A 19,557-nucleotide genomic window follows, 5' to 3' on the forward strand; every position below is an offset into this window, starting at 1 on the left:
GGGGTTGGAAATAAAAATGCTAATATTATAATGCCCTTATACAAATCTATGGTGCAACTACATTTGGAGTACTGTGTATGGTTTTGGTCACAGTATCTTAAGAAGAATTCACATTCTCCATGGTGATTGTGACTTGAGTACTCTGTTCAAATTGAAAATGGTGATTCTGGTGGGAAAATAGGCCCTCTTTTGGATAGGGCTGCTTATGTGAAGCTCCAGGAATCCAGGCTATCTTTACTTCACACTATAGAGGGAGAATGCTCATCTCCCTTTCTTGACCGCTGCCAAGCATTGCTTGTAACTTGTCCTTCCCTCTTTTGATGGCCGACTTTTCTCTCTTGGCAGTCTGGCTACTGGGTTGAACCGAACCATGAACAACTGTCTCAGTATTCGTCAGCTGGGTTCCCAGCCACCGAGAACTCTCCAACGAGAACTCTCCACTTGGCATTGGTCCTCATTCACATTAGGTAGCTGGTGTTTATGTTCTGTTGCAGCATTGCAGTCAAGCAAGGGGTGGGAACTTGCAGCAAAAGGTGGGGCTGCACTCCTGTTTGACATTCTGGCTGCACAGCTCCACTGTCCACGTCCAGCTCCAAGTTGGAGTTGGAATTGGCTCCCAGCCAACTCTTACATCCAAGGAGAGGAGAGCTAGTCTTCTGAAAGCAAGCATGACTTGTCCCCTTAGCTAAGCAGGGCCCACCCTGGTTGCATATGAATGGGAGACTAGAAGTGTGAGCACTGTAAGATGGTCCCCTAAGGGGATGGGGCTGCTCCGGGAAGAGCATTTAGGTTCCAAGTTCCGTCCCTGGCATCTCCAAGATAGGGCTGAAAGAGATTCCTGCCTGCAATCTTGAAGAAGCCCCTGCCAGTCTGTGAAGACAATACTGAGCTAGATAGACCAATGGTCTGACTCAGTATATGGCAGCTTCCTATGTTCCTATGAATGAGGCCAATTCTGGTGTTGCCCTGGTGGGTAGCCTGGGATTTTCCTTGGGTTTTTACTGAGGCAAGTGCATGCCCTATAGGCAGCCTGAGCAGACACAGAACCAGTTCACAGGGAAATCCCCCAATTCACCAAGCTCCTTGCACGGTCAACTGTGGGATTTATGGAGGCTGAGCTGTGTTTCCCTGACCTCCAGAATGCTGCGTGGCTCCTGGCAAAGACACTCATATGGGTGTGTGATCCACACATCCAGGGGTAGTAGAGGGATATTTGGGGGAAGTTAAGATCAATCTTGCCTCCCTCTGCCCATGCCCTCCCTGCCCTGCTGTAAGGTCATGACTCGTGAAAATGACCTTACAGGATAAACTCAACTAGTGACCATTTCCTGCCTTTTAATAATACCCTTCCCACAAAGAAACATTAATGACATGCCTCCTCATTTGCTAACTATTAGACCCAGCTCTTTTGAGAATGGGTCTCAGAAAAATCACATGCATAGTCACAGATTTCAATTGCAGCTATAGCAGAAAATCTAGAAAATGTCATACATTTCTCCTTATTAGCTGTTCTCTTTTGTTCAGATCAGACCTCAACACAATAATGTAGCATTTAGGGAAAAAGATAGAGCCTAATAACCCAGCACTGGAGGCCAAGATGGAAAAAACCTCCACAGCCACCATGTATTTCCCTTTGGTGCTCAAGTAGGTTGGAACAAAGGACATCCAAACACTGCAGAACAACAACATGCTGAAGGTGATAAACTTCGCTTCATTAAAGCTGTCTGGTAACTTCCTGGCAAGGAAAGCCATAGTAAAACTGACACTGGCCAGGATCCCCATATAACCCAGGACACAATAAAGCATTTCAACTGAACCTTCATTACATTTTACAATGATTTCCCCAGTTACAGAGTGCATGTCACGATCTGGGAAAGGGGGAGAAGTTCCCAGCCACAAAGTACAAATAGTGGCTTGAATAAAGGATCCTGAAAGTACAATGGCGATTACTAGCCTTCTGCCCGCACATTTCTGCATCTTGGACCCTGGCTTGTTAGCCCTGAAAGCTAGAACAACCATGGTGGTTTTTGCCAGCACACATGAAATAGCCATTGAGAAAATGATGCCAAAAGCAGTTTGTTGGAGGAGACAGGTCACCTTCTCAGGCTGGCCAATGAATAGCAAGCCGCAAAGAAAGCACAGTAGAAGACAGAGCAGAAGAGTGTAGGAGAGACTCCGGTTGTTAGCTTTGACAATGGGTGTGTTGTGGTACTTCATGAATATTCCCAAAATTAAAGCTGTGATGCACGAAAATGAGAAAGCACAAAGAGCCAAACTGATCCCCAAAGGTTCTTCATAGGACAGGAAGCTTATTACTTTTGGAATGCAGAAATCTTGATCCTTGTTTGGAAAATGATCTTCTGGACATTGAAAGCAATCTTCCATATCTAGAGAACACAATTGTTTATTGTATTAACTTCTTTTTAATCTGAGTCCACACCTGAGGAAAAGGATGTGAGGAATCTTAGATTAAATAAAGGGCCACCATTTTATTAACTATTTGAACTAAGGTCTGCCATAGGTTAAACTCAAACTCCGAACTTTACTTTTTCAATTTCAACCCCTGCTAACTGGGCAAAGAGGCACCTTTTACCGTGGTGATTCTCTTTATTTAGCAGGGGGAGAGTAACTGGCCCTATCCACCCCCAGCACAGTACTTCCAGTGACTGTTGCTGGTGTCTATCTTATGTTTCTTTTTAGAATGTGAGCCCTTTGGGGGACAGGGTTCCATCTTATTTGTTTGTTATTTCTCTGTGTAAACCGCCCTGAGCCATTTTTGGAAGGGCGGTATAGAAATCGAATTATTATTATTATTGTTATTGTTATTATTATTATTATTAATTTTGCCAAACAAAAGATTTGTGATTGTGTCTGAAAAGTTCAATTTTTGATTCATTTGTCCAGAGAACATTATTCCAGAAGCCTTGTGGATCACCCAGATGCTGAGGACCATCCAGAATGGGTAATCTAGATTTATAAATCAAACTTTTCAGACACAGTTACAAATGTCTTGTTTCATAGAAACCAAACACTGCCTTCCAGAATAAGAACCTCATCCCAACTGTCAAGCACGGTGGTGGAGACAAGGCATAATGGTTGGGGCTGCTTTGCTGCATCAGGACCTGGATGGTTTGCCATCAGAAATGGAACCATGAATTCAGCTGCAGATCAGAAAATTCTAGAGGACATTGTCAGGCCATCTGTCTGAGAGCTGAAGCTGAGCCAGAAGTGGGACATGCAGCAAGAAAGCAACCTAAATGCCATTGTCAATTCAAGTAAGTCTACCATAGAATGGCTGAAGAAGAAGAGATCATCTATGTTTTGGAGAGGCCAAGCCAAAGCCCTGACCTAAACCCTATTGAAATGTTATGGAAAGCAAGACCTGAAGGGAGCTGTTCATGCAAGGAAGCCCTCAAAAGTCAATGAGCTGAAACAATTTGTATGGAAGAATGGGCAAGGTTTCCTCCAAGTCAATGTGATAAATGGATCACTAGTTACAGAAAATATTTAGTTGCAGTTACTGCTGCTTAAGGAGGTGCCACCAGTAGCTGAATGCAGGGTTCACATACTTTTTCACACATGGATGCTTGCTGTTGACTCTTTCTGTTTAGTGAATTTTCAAAATATCTCTTTTTTGCCTGTGTTATGTATTATTTGAGGTTGCCTTTTTCTCTTATTAAGGTTTAGCTTAGGATCCAACCATGTTTTGAATAAGAATTGTGCTAGCATACAAACTATCCAAGCGGATTCACAAACATTTTCTCAGCACTTCATATTAGGATTCTATTCTAATATAATTGTGAATATCTTACCCTTCTGTTTTGAGATTTTCCCTTCTGGACATGCAAGACAGTCATAGCAACAAAATTGCTCCCCTTCCTTCATGGTCTTCCGATATCCTGGAGGACAATTGACATTACAAACAGAAAGGGGCCGTGCCTGTCCAGAAATGAAAGCAAAGAAAGCTTGAATATTCAGTAAACTTGATTTTATTCTTTCATCCATTCATCCATTCATTCATTCAACATATTTTTATACCTCATCTCTGGGCAATTTAAAATTAAAACCATTTAAACATTAAAATCATTTACATTAAAATAATTTAAAACCAACATTAAAAATTTTGTATTTTGTAGATATATTGTCAGTAGGCTTGAGCCCGAAACATTTCGGAGGCCATTATAAAGGCCTCCGAAATGTTTTGGCTCGATGGGGGGGTATTCGGTGTTTCGGCACTGATGGGGGTGGTACTTTAAGGGTGGGGGAGGGTGTACTCCCCCCTCCCGCCACATTTCCCCTGTCGGCGCTCTGTTATTTTCAAGCCCCTTGGGGCAGCAGCATTCCTCCCTGCCGCCCCGTTGCCCTCATCGGCCAGAAGTGTCCAGAAGTGGCGATCGTACATGTGCCCGTACACAACAGGCACACGTATGATTGCTACTTAATTGGGAGCATGCATGCCTACCCTAATGCTGACTGTGAGAACAGCCCTGGTGACTCTGCAAAGGCTAGCTTCTCATTTTGTTTACTCAGAGGTCAAAGCACTGTCAAGGGAAATTTGGGTTTGAAATTACTACTACTACTACTACTACTATTATTATTATTATTAGTTAATAAACCTAATTTGTTAGCCACTTAACACATTGTTCTCTAGGTGGCTCACAAAACAGCATTAAAACATCAAGTAAAAACACATAAACACATAATCGCAACTCTAAAAAAAAGGTACAAAAATACAATAAAATAGGGATGTGCACGAGATGAACATTTTGATTAGATTTGAGTTCCAGTTGAAACACATGGTTTCAATTCCATCTCAAATCCAATCTCCCCGAAACAGGCTTGATTAAATTCAGATTGGTTTTGATTCAAGTCAGTCCAAATCTATTTGACCTGTTTTGTAAGTGTAAATACTATGGGAAGAGGGAGAACGGAGGGGGCGGAGAGCCTTCTTTCATTATTTTTTTTACGAAAGAGGCACCAAGGCTCCCAGTACCTTTTGAAGAACAGAGAGCACAGCGATGGGGAGATGGAAGCCTAACACACCCCCTCTGCAGCCCACCAGCCACTGATTTAAAAACCAAGAGGTGCAGATGTGCCCTTTGAACTGCTCCTCTGAGCGGTAACAGCAGAGCTCCCACCAGGACTGGGCTATCCTTTAAATGGCCTCCCCACGCTTGTGCAGGGACCATTTAAAGGGACAGTCCAGTGTTTCTTTCCTATAACACCAGTGGTTTTTCCCCCTAGCATGTGCAGGGAGGCCATTTAAAGGATACCCCAGTCTTGGTGTGAGCCACCAGTGGGCCACAGGGAGGGATGGTGGGGTAGGGTTGCCACTGCCTCCTTGCCTGCTGTACAGTTGGCATGACAGGTGAGGATTCACCTTATTTCCAAAAATAATATTCACTCAGAAATAAGCTGAGCCAACTTTACGTGAAGTTGGCCAGTTCACCTTTAATTTCAATGTGTGAGCCATGATCCATTTTTTACACTGGGGAGATGTCAGGACACACCCAGAAATATACAAAGTCCCCACCTGGTTAAACCTGCTGGGCCACACAATGACATCTTCATAAATAGTGAACACTTTGTGGGAGGAAGCTTTGGGGTCTATCCTTCCCACTTTTACTCTCATAAAGGACTGATTTGGGAATGTGACCCAGTTGATAATATCAAATCCGGCTTCTAATTCTCCATTCTCATCAAAGCAAACATGTTCCCCAGCACTGTTGTTAAATGAGACCCTTCTCAGAAAGTGATGGAGCTAAAGAGGGGAAAGCATGAGCCATAGAGAAACAAATAAAGAGGTAAATATGTGGTCCCCCCCGCATAATAAAAGCTTCCTATAAAATCTGCACAAGGCAAACACTAACATTGTTTCCAAAAAGTTCAATTTTTGATTCTGGATGACCCATTCTGGATGACTCTGGGCATCTGGATGACCCACAAGGCTTCTGGAATAATGTTGCCTGGACAGATTAATCAAAAATTGAACTTTCTGGACACCATCACAAATGTTTTGTCTGGCAAAAACCAAACACTGCTTTCCAAAGTATGTATGAAACCCATCCCGACTGTCAAGCATGGTGGTGAAGGCGTCATGACTTGGGGCTGCCTTGCTGTATCAGGGTCCAGATGGCTTTCCATCATTGATGGAACCATGATTCAGCTGCACATCAGAACATTCTGGAGTACAATGTCATGCCATCTGTTTGTAAGCTGAAGCTGAGCTGAAAGTGGGTCATGCAACAAGACAATGTCCCTAAACATTATTTAGCTGTGTAGTTTAGCTGTGTTGTAACATGGTTCAACTCCTGTTCCCCCCCATCTCCCCCCCCTCCCCACAACATGTGGAAAAAGAGAACAGGCCTAACCTAATCCAACAACAGGCATTGGAGGAACTTGTATGCCTCCTTTGGCTGATGGTGTGTGAGTTAAAACCAGAGTTGGAGGCACCATCCATGGTCATGTGCTAAGTGGGTTCCTTCCTTCTCATTCATCAGCTAAAGGGCAGCTTTTGTGTACAAGGAAGCCCTCCAACCCAGTTACTGCTTAGCAGATGATCACATTAGGTGCCTCATGTATTGTTCCCTCTAATTTTTATAACCTGTGAGCGGAAAGAGTTTTGTCCTGGTCAGGAGCATCAAGTGCTTCTGACTTCTAATGATAGAATTCTGAAAAACTCCAGAACTTGTGCTGCTGTATAATTAGTAAACGAGCCTACTGCAGTCCCAGTGTTAGCTGGGGTACCAGTGAATGGACTGTAAAATGAAATGAAATCAAAACCTACTACTTACTTTTCCATACCCTGGATTGGCAAAGAAAGATATTTCTAAGGCTAAGTATTACACTCCAAGATATAGTGAACACTCCAATATTTGTATTCTCAAGTTATTATACCTGCCACAACTGATGATTTAGAAGCTTCTGTCTCCTTCTGTCCAACAATCCTCTGTGTTTAAATTTGGATGAATGCATGGCATCTAATGCATGTGCCACAACATAGACAGCATTGTAGATGCTGTAGCTGTGGCCAGTCATGCTCATTTCAAAAACAGACCCAGGAAGAGTCTCCAGCTTCTCCTCCCCAGTGCAGATTTTCCTTCTTTCATCATCAACCTCAGAAGTGGGGAATGAACAGAGAAATGCCTCTTGCCAGAACACCTTGATAAATCCATCGTCTTTTTCTGAGGTAGGGTTTCTCATCCAAACAAACTTCTGAAATCCTATTACATTCTTAGTTTGAATTGCAAAAGATAAAGCACCATGTAGGAAGTCTAGGTCCCAGCTTCTTTGAAGTGGAAGTGATGTGAAATCCATCTGGGCTGTCATAATCCACACTTTGGACTTGCCTGATATCTCCTCAAATGTTGAAATTTCAAGCAATGCTCTCAAAAACATCATTGATTGAATTTCACCATATACAATGGCTACATTAGCAGTGCTTCCCATGACAATATGGATTTTTTCATACACTTTTGCTATCATTTTATCTATGTGACTGGAAAAGGTTAGCTGTAGGAATATTTCTATAAAGTCAAAGCAGATACCTCTGCGGGAATACATGGGAAGGACAGTCTGTACAAACGCTTCTCCATTATCATCATCAATGTAAAGTACCCCAATCCATGTCCACTTAAAATACACCAGTAATTCTAGAATTCCTGCATATTGATGGGTCCTATGAGGAAACATCCAGTGAAAGAAAGCTTCTTCGCTATTACAATTCATCAATGGAGCAGAGTTATATGGGAGCTAAATAAAAGGATCAAGAAGAGTAGCAAAACGGTTATTTCCAAAATCAAGTGTGCGAGTTGCTAATTGTACACTTGCTAATTGTACACCATTCTGAACTGAAACTGGCTTTAGTTAATAGATTTAACTATTGGATTTCATCCAGATAAAACGAATCTTGACCAAGTTATACTTAGTGCAATTGGACTTAAGTTTAATCACAACTAATTTGTCTAATTGAATAATGATTCTTAGTCAGGATTCTCTTTCTTTGGATGCAATCTTGTATTTCCATCTTCATATCAATTAGGGGTATACGAACCAGTTTGAGTTCAAACCCGGTTCTACGTAAACCAGGGCAGTTCGAACAGGACTAGCCTCTCAAAAGGGGCAGCTGGTCAGAGTTCGAACAACATCAGCCCCAATTTGAGTAGAACTGGATCAAGACTGGTTCGGGGTGTAAGCTTATAAAGGGGAATCCAGTGAGCAGAGCAAAGGGGACCCTGCACTAAAAGTACTTTAAATGGCAGTGGGAGGGGTGGGGGCAAGGGGGCTTAGGTGGCCGGAGTAGCTCTGTGGCGGCAGCTCCAAAGTCTGGACTAGTGCTCCCCAGTAGTGTGGTCTGGCCAAGTTGGGCCAGGCCATGCTGTTGGGAAATGCCTGTCTGAATTTGGTAGCCACTGCCATTCCCCCACTGAAATGGGTATGCCCCCCCCGCTGCCGCCACCACCACAACTTACAGTACTTTTAGCAAAGAGTTCCCTTTTGCTTGTAAAGAGGAATTCTCACCAGATTACCATTAACAGGTTTACTCCCCAAACCGAGTTGAACTGGTTCTGAATCAGTTTGACCAGGTTTGAGCACCAAATTGAACTAGGACCAGTTTGACTCAAACTAGCTTCCGGGCTGGTGGTCCAGTTCAAGTTAGGTCCAAACTCACAGGGAACTGCCAAAATCAGTTCTGTGCACACCCCTAATATCAGTGACAATGTACATAAAGAATGTAACCCCAATCTACTCCCCCCACCCACAATCCTGAATGCACCATAAAGATTCTTATGGAAGCTAGGTGTCATGTGCCATCCCTGGTCAAATTTCATTCTAATCTGTTGAGAAATGACCAAGACATGGCAGTTTAAAAACTGACCCCTGAGAAAAATTATTGCACTAGATAGCAACATATATTTGGACCAATGTAGTCCTCTACATTGTATTGCCCTGGAACTTTCCCAGTAACAGAGGAGCAAAATCCAAGGATTTGGGGGGTTAGATAATCCCTCCATGGAGGACCTGCTGAGATGACTTCCTTTCCGTATTCTTGGATTTTGCCATCAAAAGGATTGAACAGGGCACCAATTTATTGTAAGGAAGCCCTCCAGCTTTGGGAAATTTAACACAGAGGACAAAGCCAGGAGGTGTTTACCACCTGAAGATCCTAACTCTGTACTTCATTCAAAGTGAGAGTAAAGAAAGCTCTTGCATTGTCATTGAATGAAGAACAGAGAGGAAGAATCTTTTTAAAGAAATAGTTTGCATCATTTCTGCACTTCTGCTTGCACCAGCAGAATTTCAGGATGGACCTGCAGATTTTCTGACTGGATATTAGGAGGTAGCACTTTGAGGAAGCAGTGTACATGCATCCCTCTCCAGCTCAATGTTGAGGTGAAAGACATAACCAAAGTGTAGGCACATGGAGTCTAATTATCTTAAAGCCATAATAATAAACACAAAGTCTTTACTGATAGCATGGCACAGATGTTAAGGTGAGTATCTTAAGCTGTAATCTCCAAACATTTTAACATGCAAGTGAAGTTTTAAGCACTTTTACTCCCATCTTCATTTTTGTTATTTTCATTTCAATCAAGTCTCTCTATCTTCGAAACCAGAAAAGTAAGTATAAATGGCAAGGTCAGTATGAAAAAGCACATTATACAGACTCAGATTTTTGGGATCATCCAACTCAGTGTCATCTACACTGACTGGCTTCAGAGAGTGGTCATTCACAACCTCACCCAGCGATGCCAGGGATAGGACTTGATTCCAACTACATGGAAAGCATTTTCTCCACTACTGCCCCCTCCCTGGTGCTCTTTGTGCTTATCTTACCTGTGGAACTTTGTAGATGCCCAGGGTGGTAGTCATGTAGAAACATATATTAGAGTTAGGTCCCCCAATGACTGCTATCACATTGTTCTCAATATCACACTTGTAGTTAGGGAAGAATCTCCCCCATGTAGAGATAAGTTCCATTGCAGCAAGGTAAGTCCAGCTTGAACTGAAATGACTATCATAGATGTGGAAGCCCAGGGAAATATTGGGCAAGAGCCAAGGATTTTCATTGATCTCCCTTAATGCAAATAGCAAGGCTAGGATGTGCTGATAGGTCTGAGTCATTACTCTGCAATAAGCATTACATGATGCATTACAGGGTACCTGCATTAGAACATTGGCATTTGCTACAGGTCCCTTAAAGTATATTTTTAGTCAACACCTTGCACCAAAATTTTTGGATGGTGCCACTGCAGGAAGTGTGAATAGAGACAGGCACACAGCCAAATCTTCCAAACCAGCTTCAACTATTCCATTTGCTGGCAAAAATTTTTTGCTGCAACTTGAGGATGCAGTAAAGGTAAAGTGTGCCATTGAGTCGGTTTCGACTCCTGGCGACCACAGAGCCATACTGGACTTACAGAGTATGGGTGAGGGGGAAGCCATTTTTGCTGACTTTCCCTATCCTCTCAAGTGCATTGTGCCACACAAAAACTATGTCCCTGAGGGTCACAAAAATAATCCTGTTGAATAAAAATATAAGATGCTTATCTAATAGAAGAATAATTACCACATATGATATTGAAAAAATTGTGCTTAAAACCACAGTAAATTAAGAAGGTAGGCTCAGGGAAATGTCTGGAATGTGAAATAGCTGAACAAGAACTTGTCAGTAAAATTTGATTGTATAAGTTCTTGCTTTGATTAGATATTATGGGTTTTAGGGGCATTGTAGAGATACATATTAATTATTATTATAATTTTATTTACGTATTTATATATTTATTTCTCAGATTTGTACATTGCCCCAAACTTTCATCTCTGGGCAGTCAACAATAGCATAAAACAAGTTAAAACATATACAAAAACTTAAAACTATTTAAGAATTTAAAAATCAACCACAGATTAAAAGCAAAAATTTTAAAAAGCTGAAAAAGCTTGGGAGAAGAGGTGGGTTTTCAAATGCTTTAAAAAAACTGTAAGAGATGGGGAGGATCGTATTTCAGTAGAGAGCGCATTCCACAGTCTCGGGAAAGCAACCGAGAAGACCCGTCCCCATGTGGTCACCAGCCAAGCTGGCAACAACTGGAGACAGACCTCTCCAGATGACCTCAATAGGCGGTGGGGCACATAATGAAGAAGATGTTCTCTTAAATACCCAGGGTAAATAAGGTATTTATTACTGGTATTATTAATATCAATATTAATATTTTTATACTGCCTGAAATGTACATCTCTAGGTGGTGTACAAATTAAAAATCACAGACTAAATCTCGCATACACAATAAAACAATATAAAAGAAATTATTAAAATTATTAAAATTAATTCTAATTAAAAGCTTGTGAGAACAGGAGAGTCTTGAGGGTCTTCGTGAAAACAAACAGCGAAGGAGATGCTCTAATTTCAGCAGGGAGCGTATTCCAAAGCCCTGGGGCAGCCACAGAGAAAGCCCGGTCCTGAGTCGCCACCAGAGGAGCTGGTGGCAACCTTAATCAGACCTTTCCAGAAGACTGTAACAGGCAGCAGGGTTTATGACTAAGGAGGTGATCTCTTAAATAGCCTGGGCCCAAGCCATTAATTATATTAACATATATTAATAATTATATATGTATATTAATTAGTAATCTCTCTTCTTTGCTACCTAGTATGTATAAAACAACTGCAAATATGTCTTTCAATGTAGGTGGAATGTTTACCACATTCTGCTGTAACTGCTTGTCTTTGCCTTCATGCTACATCTGAAGATGTGGCTTTTAGCCCACATAATCTTTGTATTAAAACAGCAGTTAGTCTAAAACAAGGGTGGGCAAATTTTGTCCTCCAGCTGTTGTTGAATTTAACTCCATTAATCCCCAGCCATAATTTATTGTAGCTGAGAATGATGAAGTTGGAGTTTAGCAACACCTGGAGGGCCAGGTTTGCTCAGCCTTGGTCTAAAAGGTGCTCCTTGTTGTTCTAAAATAATAATAATCATCATCATCCCTGAAAACTGAAAGGGATGGCATGGAGGATATTATCTAGATGGCCCTACTCAAGGCAGAAGGTGACACATGTGTGTTTATCTCCCCTTAGCTGGTATCCTATTCCTACCCCCCAGTGCAGATGAATGGGGGCAGAACATCCAACCTGTCCTAATGGTGCAGCTACAATCCTACTTGAAAGCTCATGCATAGAACTAGACATACTGAAAATAGTATCTAGGCTGGTGTATGATAACATGAAGAAAAACCAACTCCATACATGAGTTCATCAATGAGTTCCTGAGAGGGATGGTTTTGGAATGTTATTTGATTAGATGAGATGAAGATCTGAGACATAATGCCAGCAATGATGAGGCTGCCTGACTGATAATACTTGTGAAAAATAGGAAGAGGGTGGATGATGGGGCATTTACCAATAGATGCCTCGCCCATCACCTCAGGTAGCAGCAGTAACACCAACACCACAAACACCACCGTCCTGTAGGAAACTCTTCTTTCTAGACACCAGTTCATTTGATTCCACATTGTCATTCACGTGTCTCCAAGCAGCACCAAAAGAGTCAGATGGCCACTGACTCAGTACAAATACTAATTTACAGCCAGAATTGTAACAGTAGAAAGTACCCGGGGGTCAAGTTGATCCAGCTCTATATGTCTCTTCCCCAGCTCTGAGTGGCAGGGGATATTAATTCTTTTTGTTCATACTTTTGTTAGGGACAACTGAAACTCCCATGAGACTTGGAGACAAAATAGAAGTAATCATCATTAATTTGATAATAGGGGGAAATGATTACCTGGTCACTGGTGTACGAGCTCTGATACAAAACAGAAGAAAACATGTTGATCTCATCTCAGCAGAGGTGCTTTCTGGTTCTCCTCAGTGGGTCAGTAAGAGACTGGAAGAAAAAGAACCAGGGGGAAAAAACCAGAACCTTCATACAGAGAAACTGTTGGGATAAGCAACAGTTGCAGCTTAGCTTATTGTACAGTTTGCATGTAATATACTATAAAGCCAGAGGGGGCACTATAGTTTAGGGATGTGCAAACAGGTTCCACCTTGAATGGGTTCGACCATTCGGGTTGAACCAAACCATCCCCTGTTCAGTCTGACCCTGGACCGAACACCCCCCGACTGTTTGGGGGGTTCGTGAACATTCTTTTTTAAATTACTTTTTTATAACTTACCCCCTTTGGGGGAGTTTTTGGAGGTGGGGGGTCTGCGAAGGTTCCCCCCCCCACACCTGCTGGCCTCCCTTCATGCCCATACTGGCTGGCCAGCTCTTCGGCCTCTTTGGACCTTCCTCCTTTGGTGCAGCAACTGTTTTGGAGGCCGCTGCACCTGCACAATTGGCCTCTGCATGACCCAGGGTTGCCGGACTGAACTGGCCCACTCTGGTTCAGGTCCGGTCTGGACTTGAACTGAACTGGACCAGCCGGTTCCGTGCACACCCCTACTATAGTTTCCTCTGTATTGGTGGGCTAGCTAGGAGTTTCTATTCTCCTTCCGGCTCCTGTTTGTTCCTGTTCCTTTGAGTCAGCAACTTCAATACTGACCCCTGAGTGCCTTTGTCTTCCAAATAAGGTTATCTTAACAACCTTTCACTGGTGTTTGCTCTGTGCTCCACATAGACAGAACACACCCTGCAATAGAAACTACCACAAAAGAAGAATCAGTTTGCAAGTTCTGTATTTGTTGAGGTTATATAATCTCCTTTAAGCTCGTTTTAACAGAAGGCAGTGAGGTGGTTCACATAACCAAAAACTGGGTAGGGCAAGTGCCCTACCCTGGTTTGGAAGCAGTGTGCACTCCCAGTTTTCAGTTGTGTGGGAGCAAACAGCTATGTAGAAGGAGGGAGAAGGGATTGTGTGAGACAGGAACAGAGTAAGAAGAGCCATCCTACCTAGCTTTCTTACCCAGCATTTGACCAAGGTATCAAGTAGGCTGGAATGAAGGATAGCCAAGAATGGCAAAAGATCAGCATGCTGAAAGTGATGAACTTGCCTTCATTGAAACTATCGGGTAATGGCCAGAAATGGCTCAAGGCTAATTTAACAGAATGTGTACACCTGTCAAATAGAATGAAAGAAACATGTCCGTTCTTTGCAAAGAAACAACCTTTGTAACATATTTGAATTATCCTTAAAATTGAAGAGAGTGGGACTAAACCTTCATGTTATTCAGATTCTTCTTCTTATTAGCTGCTCCTTTGTATTCAGCTCAGGCCTTAGCACAATAATGTAACATTTGGGGAAATAGGTAAAACCCAGTAGCCCAGCACCAGAAACCAAGATGGAGAAGATCTCAACAGCTACTATGTATTTTCCCTTGGTGCTCAGGTAGGTAGGACACCCAAACACTGCAAAAGACCAGCATGCTGAAAGTATTAAACTTGGCTTCATTGAAACTGTCTGGTAACGTTCTGGCTAGAAAAGCTATTGTGAAGGTGACAATGACCAGGAAGCCCCCCAAAATATCACCTTCTCAGGCTGGCCAATGAGTAGCAATGCAAAAAGGAAAGCAAGCAAGAGGGAGATGAAAAGAGTGTAGGTGAGGTCCCAGTTGTTGGCTTTGATGATGGGAGTCTCTTGGTGCTTAATGAAAATGCCAAGCACCAAAGCTGTCAGAAAAGAAAAGAGCAGGATGTTTCTTTACATTGAAAACAGTCAGTCATTTCCAAAAATAAAAATATCGAGTTTTATGCTTTCCCCCTTGATTCTACTTAATATGGGCTATGATCAGGCCAAAGCTTCTTTCAAACAGTGTATAATGGATACAGAGCACCAAACTGATTAAAGCAGGGTCCCGAATTTTCTCATGAGTGAAGGTCTTACATATTTACCCTCCCTGGCATCATATCTTACTCAATTAGCAGGGGGAGAGTAACTGGCCATATTCACCCCCAGCACAGTACCTCCAGTGACTGTTGCTGGTGTCTATCATGTTTCTTTTTAGATTGTGAGCCCTTTGGGGACAGGGATCCATCTTATTTACTTATTATTTATCTGCCAGCTGCTGATTGACAAAATGATTTTAGAAAATTGCAAGAGAAGAAAAACAAACCTAAGTGTTGCATGGATTGACTACAAGAAAGCCTTCGACTCATTGCCTCACACATGGATACTAAAATGTTTAGAAACAACTGGTGTCAGCAAAAACTTTCAGATATTTATAAAAAAAGCAAGGAGCATGTGGAGTACACAGTTAATCAATGGCGAGACACTTGGACAGGTTAGCATTAGAAGAGGCATTTTCCAAGGGGACTCACTATCCCCTCTGTTGTTTGTAATTGCCATGACTCCACTTTCACAAATACTAAACAAAACAGGCCTCAAATACCAAACATCTAAAACATCAAGTAAAATCAACCATCTGCTGTACATGGACGATCTGAAGTTGTATGGAAAGTCCCAGTCAGAAATTGAATCACTGCTAAACACTGTCCGTATATGCAGTAGCGATATAGCAATGGAGTTTGGACTAGACAAGTGTGCTGCATTAATAATGAACAGAGGAAAAATAAGAAAAACAGAAGGAATAGAACTGCCCAATGGAAGCAAGATCAAGAACCTGGAAAAGAAAGAACATTACAAATACTTGGGCATTCTCCAGACTGATGTAGATAGGCTATACCTCCCTCGTAGCTCAGGTGGAAGAGGAAGGCTGCAAGTCCATCAAACAGTAGAGGAGGAGAAAAGAGGCCTTGAAGAATATATAAAGGACAGTGAAGAAGATGAACTTAAAATGGCCAAGAACGAGAAACTATTCAACACCAATGAAACAAAGCAGGCCTTCAAGAAAGAACAAGTCAAGAACTAAGCAAAAAAATTGGAAAAATAAGCCACTGCATGGTCAATATTTGCACAATATAAGTGGAAAATCAGACATCACCAAGACCTGGCAATGGCTTAACAATGGCAACTTGAAGAAAGAAACTGAGGGTTAATACTGGCTACACAAGAAAAGGCACTAAGAACAAATGCAATAAGAGCAAAAGTTGAAAAATCAACAACAAACAGCAAATGCCGCCTTTGTAAAGAAGCAGATGAAACCGTGGACCACCTAATCAGTTGTTGTAAAAAGATCGCACAGACTGACTACAAACAAAGGCATGACAAGGTAGCAAGGATGATACACTGGAACATCTGCAAAAAATACAAGCTACCTGTAGCCAAAAATTGGTGGGACCATAAAGTTGAAAAAGTGGTAGAAAATGAAGATGCAAAAATATTATGGGACTTCCGACTACAAACAGACAAACATCTGCCACACAATACACCAGATATATCTGTAGTCGAGAAGAAAGAAAAGCAAGTTAAAATAATCGACATAGCAATACCAGGGGATAGTAGAATAGAAGAAAAAGAAATAGAAAAAATAACAAAATAAAAGATCTACACATTGAAATTGAAAGGGTGGCAGAAGAAGACCAAAATAATCCCAGTAGTAATTGGCGCTGTAGGTGCAATTCCAAAACAACTTGAAGAGCACCTCAACACCATAGGGGCCAAGAAATCACCATCAGCCAATTACAAAAAGCAACATTACTGGGAACAGCCTATATTCTACGACAAAATCTATAATATAACAACAACGATATTGATAATAAACTTCAGCCATCCCAGGTCCTTGGGAAGGACTCGATGTCTGGATAAAACAAACCGGTCAATAACACCTGTCTGACTGTGTACATAAATAAATGAATGAATGAATGAATGAATGAATGAATGAAAGTCCCAAAACATAGCAAGGCATTCACCTTGGCACATTGTCATGCCCTCCCTTCAGCTGTGCTTGAAGGCCATTTCAGAAAGATCCCACTCGCAGAATGACAATTCCCCTGTGGTTCTGGACAGATTGAAACAACTGAACATGTTACAGTTCACTGTTTGTATTACAGAGACATTCACTCTTCCTTTATCCACCCATTGCTATGCAAGGTAGCATTTCACTCTTACCTGTGGAATCTTGTACCTGCGCAGGATGTTTGCCATATGGCAATATATATTCCTGATTTTGGTCCCCAATGACTGCTAACATTTTGTTCTGGAGATCACGCTCGTAGTTAGGGAAGAATCTGCTATGCGTTGAGAGAAGTTCCATTGAGGCATGATAGATCTGGCTTGTGTTGAAATAGGTATTATAGATGTGGAAGCCCAGCGTGATGTTGGTTAAGATGTATGGATTTTAATTCATCTCCTCTTCAGCAAACTCCAAGACCAGAATGTGCTGAGTCAATAACCTGCAGTGAGAGTTATAGGCTGCATCACAGTAGAACAAACATCAAAGGTTAACAATATATTAGTTACATGTTTATCCCACCCTTCTTCCAAGGAACTCTGGGTGGCATACATGCACCTCCCCAACACAATGCACCCCCTAGCCCCGCCATTTTTAAATCTCATAATAGGCGGAGTGAAAGTTTCTATTAATTGTAAAGCACTAAATTAGATAGTATGGCTGGAGTCCAGGGGGAAAGGAAAGAGCTTAGGTACACTTAATTGGAGCTTTGACCTCTCTGACCACAGGTCCAACACTGCTTTCAAGCACTCAGGGGCCTAAAAGAAAAACTGTCCTACTAGGTGCCTGAGTAGCCCAGATGCTTCTGGGATTACCAGAAAGGCTGCAGCCTCAGAAAAGACGACATTTCCCAAAAGTAGCTAAAACCATTCCCAGGACTCCTGGTAAAGTGAAGGGACAAGAAAGCCATTTTAAACACAAACTGTGGCATATGCTGCCTGCTCCCTATAGGAAATTCCTTGATAAAGGAATATGGCCTGTCTTTTGCCTCCTGCCCATTCTTCTAAGGCGCTTTAAGGTTAGGGTGGGTGAGGGAAATGCCCAAGTGAAGATCCAGAGGGCTGCAAAGCAGTGCAGCCCTGAAGTGAAGTGAAGTGCAGTGGAGACAGCTTTGAAGCAAAAAGGTAGTCCCCAAATTGAAGTGGGACTGCTTCACACAGCCCTATTAAGTTACTACTTCTGCTGCTACTGTAGCATTGACAGAGGAATGTACATTTTGTTAGGGAGGGAAGAAGAAAGATATACTGCCACTTGCATTGTTCCCTTTGCTAAGCAGTGCCCACCCTGGTTTGCATTTTGAATGGGAGACTATGAGTGAACACTGTAAGATATTCCCCGTAGGGGATGGGGCTGCTCTGGGAAGAGCACCTGCATGCTTGCATGCAGAAGGTTCCAAGTTTCTTCCCTGGCATCTCCAGAGAGGGCTGAGAAAGAGACACCTGCCTCTAAGCTTGGAGAAGCCATTGCCAGTCTGTGTAGACAATACTTTGTGCTGCTGCAGTTGCTGCTGCTCAGGGGCGTAGCTAGGGGAGAGGGGGCCCATGTTCATCCCCTCTCTCTGGCGGCTCCCCAGATTGAGGGAGATAATGAAGAAAATAGGGAGGGATGGAGCTGGATGGCCCTCAGGAGATGGGGGCCCGTGTTCTTTGAACCCTTTCGCTCAATTATAGATATGCCCCTGCTGCTGCTGCTGCAGACCCAGAAGCTGTGGTGCCCTTGTAGAGTACTGGCAGTAGTGGTAGCAGCATTGCTATATTTCTTCTGAATGTCCCAAATGAGGGGAAAGTCCTTAATATTGGAAGCATGGCAGGTCTATCAATGGCTACTAGTCTTGAAGGCTATAGGCTACCTCCAGGCTAAGAGGCAGGGTGCCTCTGAATACCAGTTGCAGGGAAGCAACTGTAGGAGGAGGGGGAATGCTTTCTTCTCGAGCCTCCCAGAGGTATCTGGTGGGCCACAGTGGAAAACAAAATGCTGGTCCAGATAGGCCTTGGGCCAGATCCAGAAGGGCTGTTTTAATGTTCCTGCCGGTTTTCTACAACAGCACTGCTGTTTCTGGGTCTTCAGTAGCAACATCACAAGTCCCACTGTATCATGTTAAACATTATGTGGACAGAAGTATAATACTGTAGGGAAACAAAATCTGAATTCCTTACATGTGGTCATTGTAGGTTTCATGAGAGGGCTGATTTGTGAAGGTTAACCAATCGGAATACATGTAGATCTGAGGCATGCCAGCAATGATAAGGTCTCCTGACTGATAATATTTGTGAAGAATTTGAAGAGGATCACCAATGGCACATTTAGCAATAGCAATAGCAATAGCACTTACATTTATACACCGCTCTATAGCTGGAGCTCTCTAAGTGGTTTTCAATGATTTAGCATATTGCTCCCAACATTCTGGGTACTCATTTTACCGACCTCGGAAGGATGGAAGGCTGAGTCAACCCTGAGCCCCTGGTCAGGATTGAACTTGTAACCTTCTGGTTACAGGGCGGCAGTTTTTACCACTGCGCCACCAGGGGCTCATTTAACAGCCAGATCACAGGATTCCACCTGAAGCAGCAGGCCTAATGCAAATACCATTATCTTAAGTGACAATTGTCTATCCAGATACTTCACTTCTAGATAGTACTCCATTGATTTAACTGTTTCTACGATGAAACAGTTGAAAAGCACAGCTTAGCTTGAATGGCAACTCACTTGGCAAAGTTAGTCGGTAGTGTAATGTAACATCAATCAGAATCTCATATGTAGGGAAGTGCAAACTGGTT

At 42.5% G+C, this 19,557-nt stretch overlaps 1 protein-coding gene across 1 annotated transcript; it reads right to left on the minus strand.

Annotated features, from left to right (window-relative positions):
- Window positions 1-1,485: 1,485 nt before the first annotated feature.
- LOC128329739 (vomeronasal type-2 receptor 26-like) lies at window positions 1,486-12,444 on the minus strand. The gene is made up of 6 exons (XM_053261352.1): window positions 12,242-12,444; window positions 9,838-10,015; window positions 6,898-7,752; window positions 5,534-5,761; window positions 3,813-3,939; window positions 1,486-2,387 (listed from the first exon to the last, which is right to left on the minus strand). The coding sequence occupies exons 1-6, from the start codon at window positions 12,412-12,414 to the stop codon at window positions 1,486-1,488; spliced, it is 2,463 nt and encodes an 820-aa protein (XP_053117327.1). The 5' UTR covers window positions 12,415-12,444.
- Window positions 12,445-19,557: the final 7,113 nt, after the last annotated feature.

The sequence above is a fragment of the Hemicordylus capensis genome, chromosome 6 (genome assembly GCF_027244095.1).
Source record: "Hemicordylus capensis ecotype Gifberg chromosome 6, rHemCap1.1.pri, whole genome shotgun sequence".
Lineage (NCBI taxonomy): Eukaryota > Metazoa > Chordata > Lepidosauria > Squamata > Cordylidae > Hemicordylus > Hemicordylus capensis.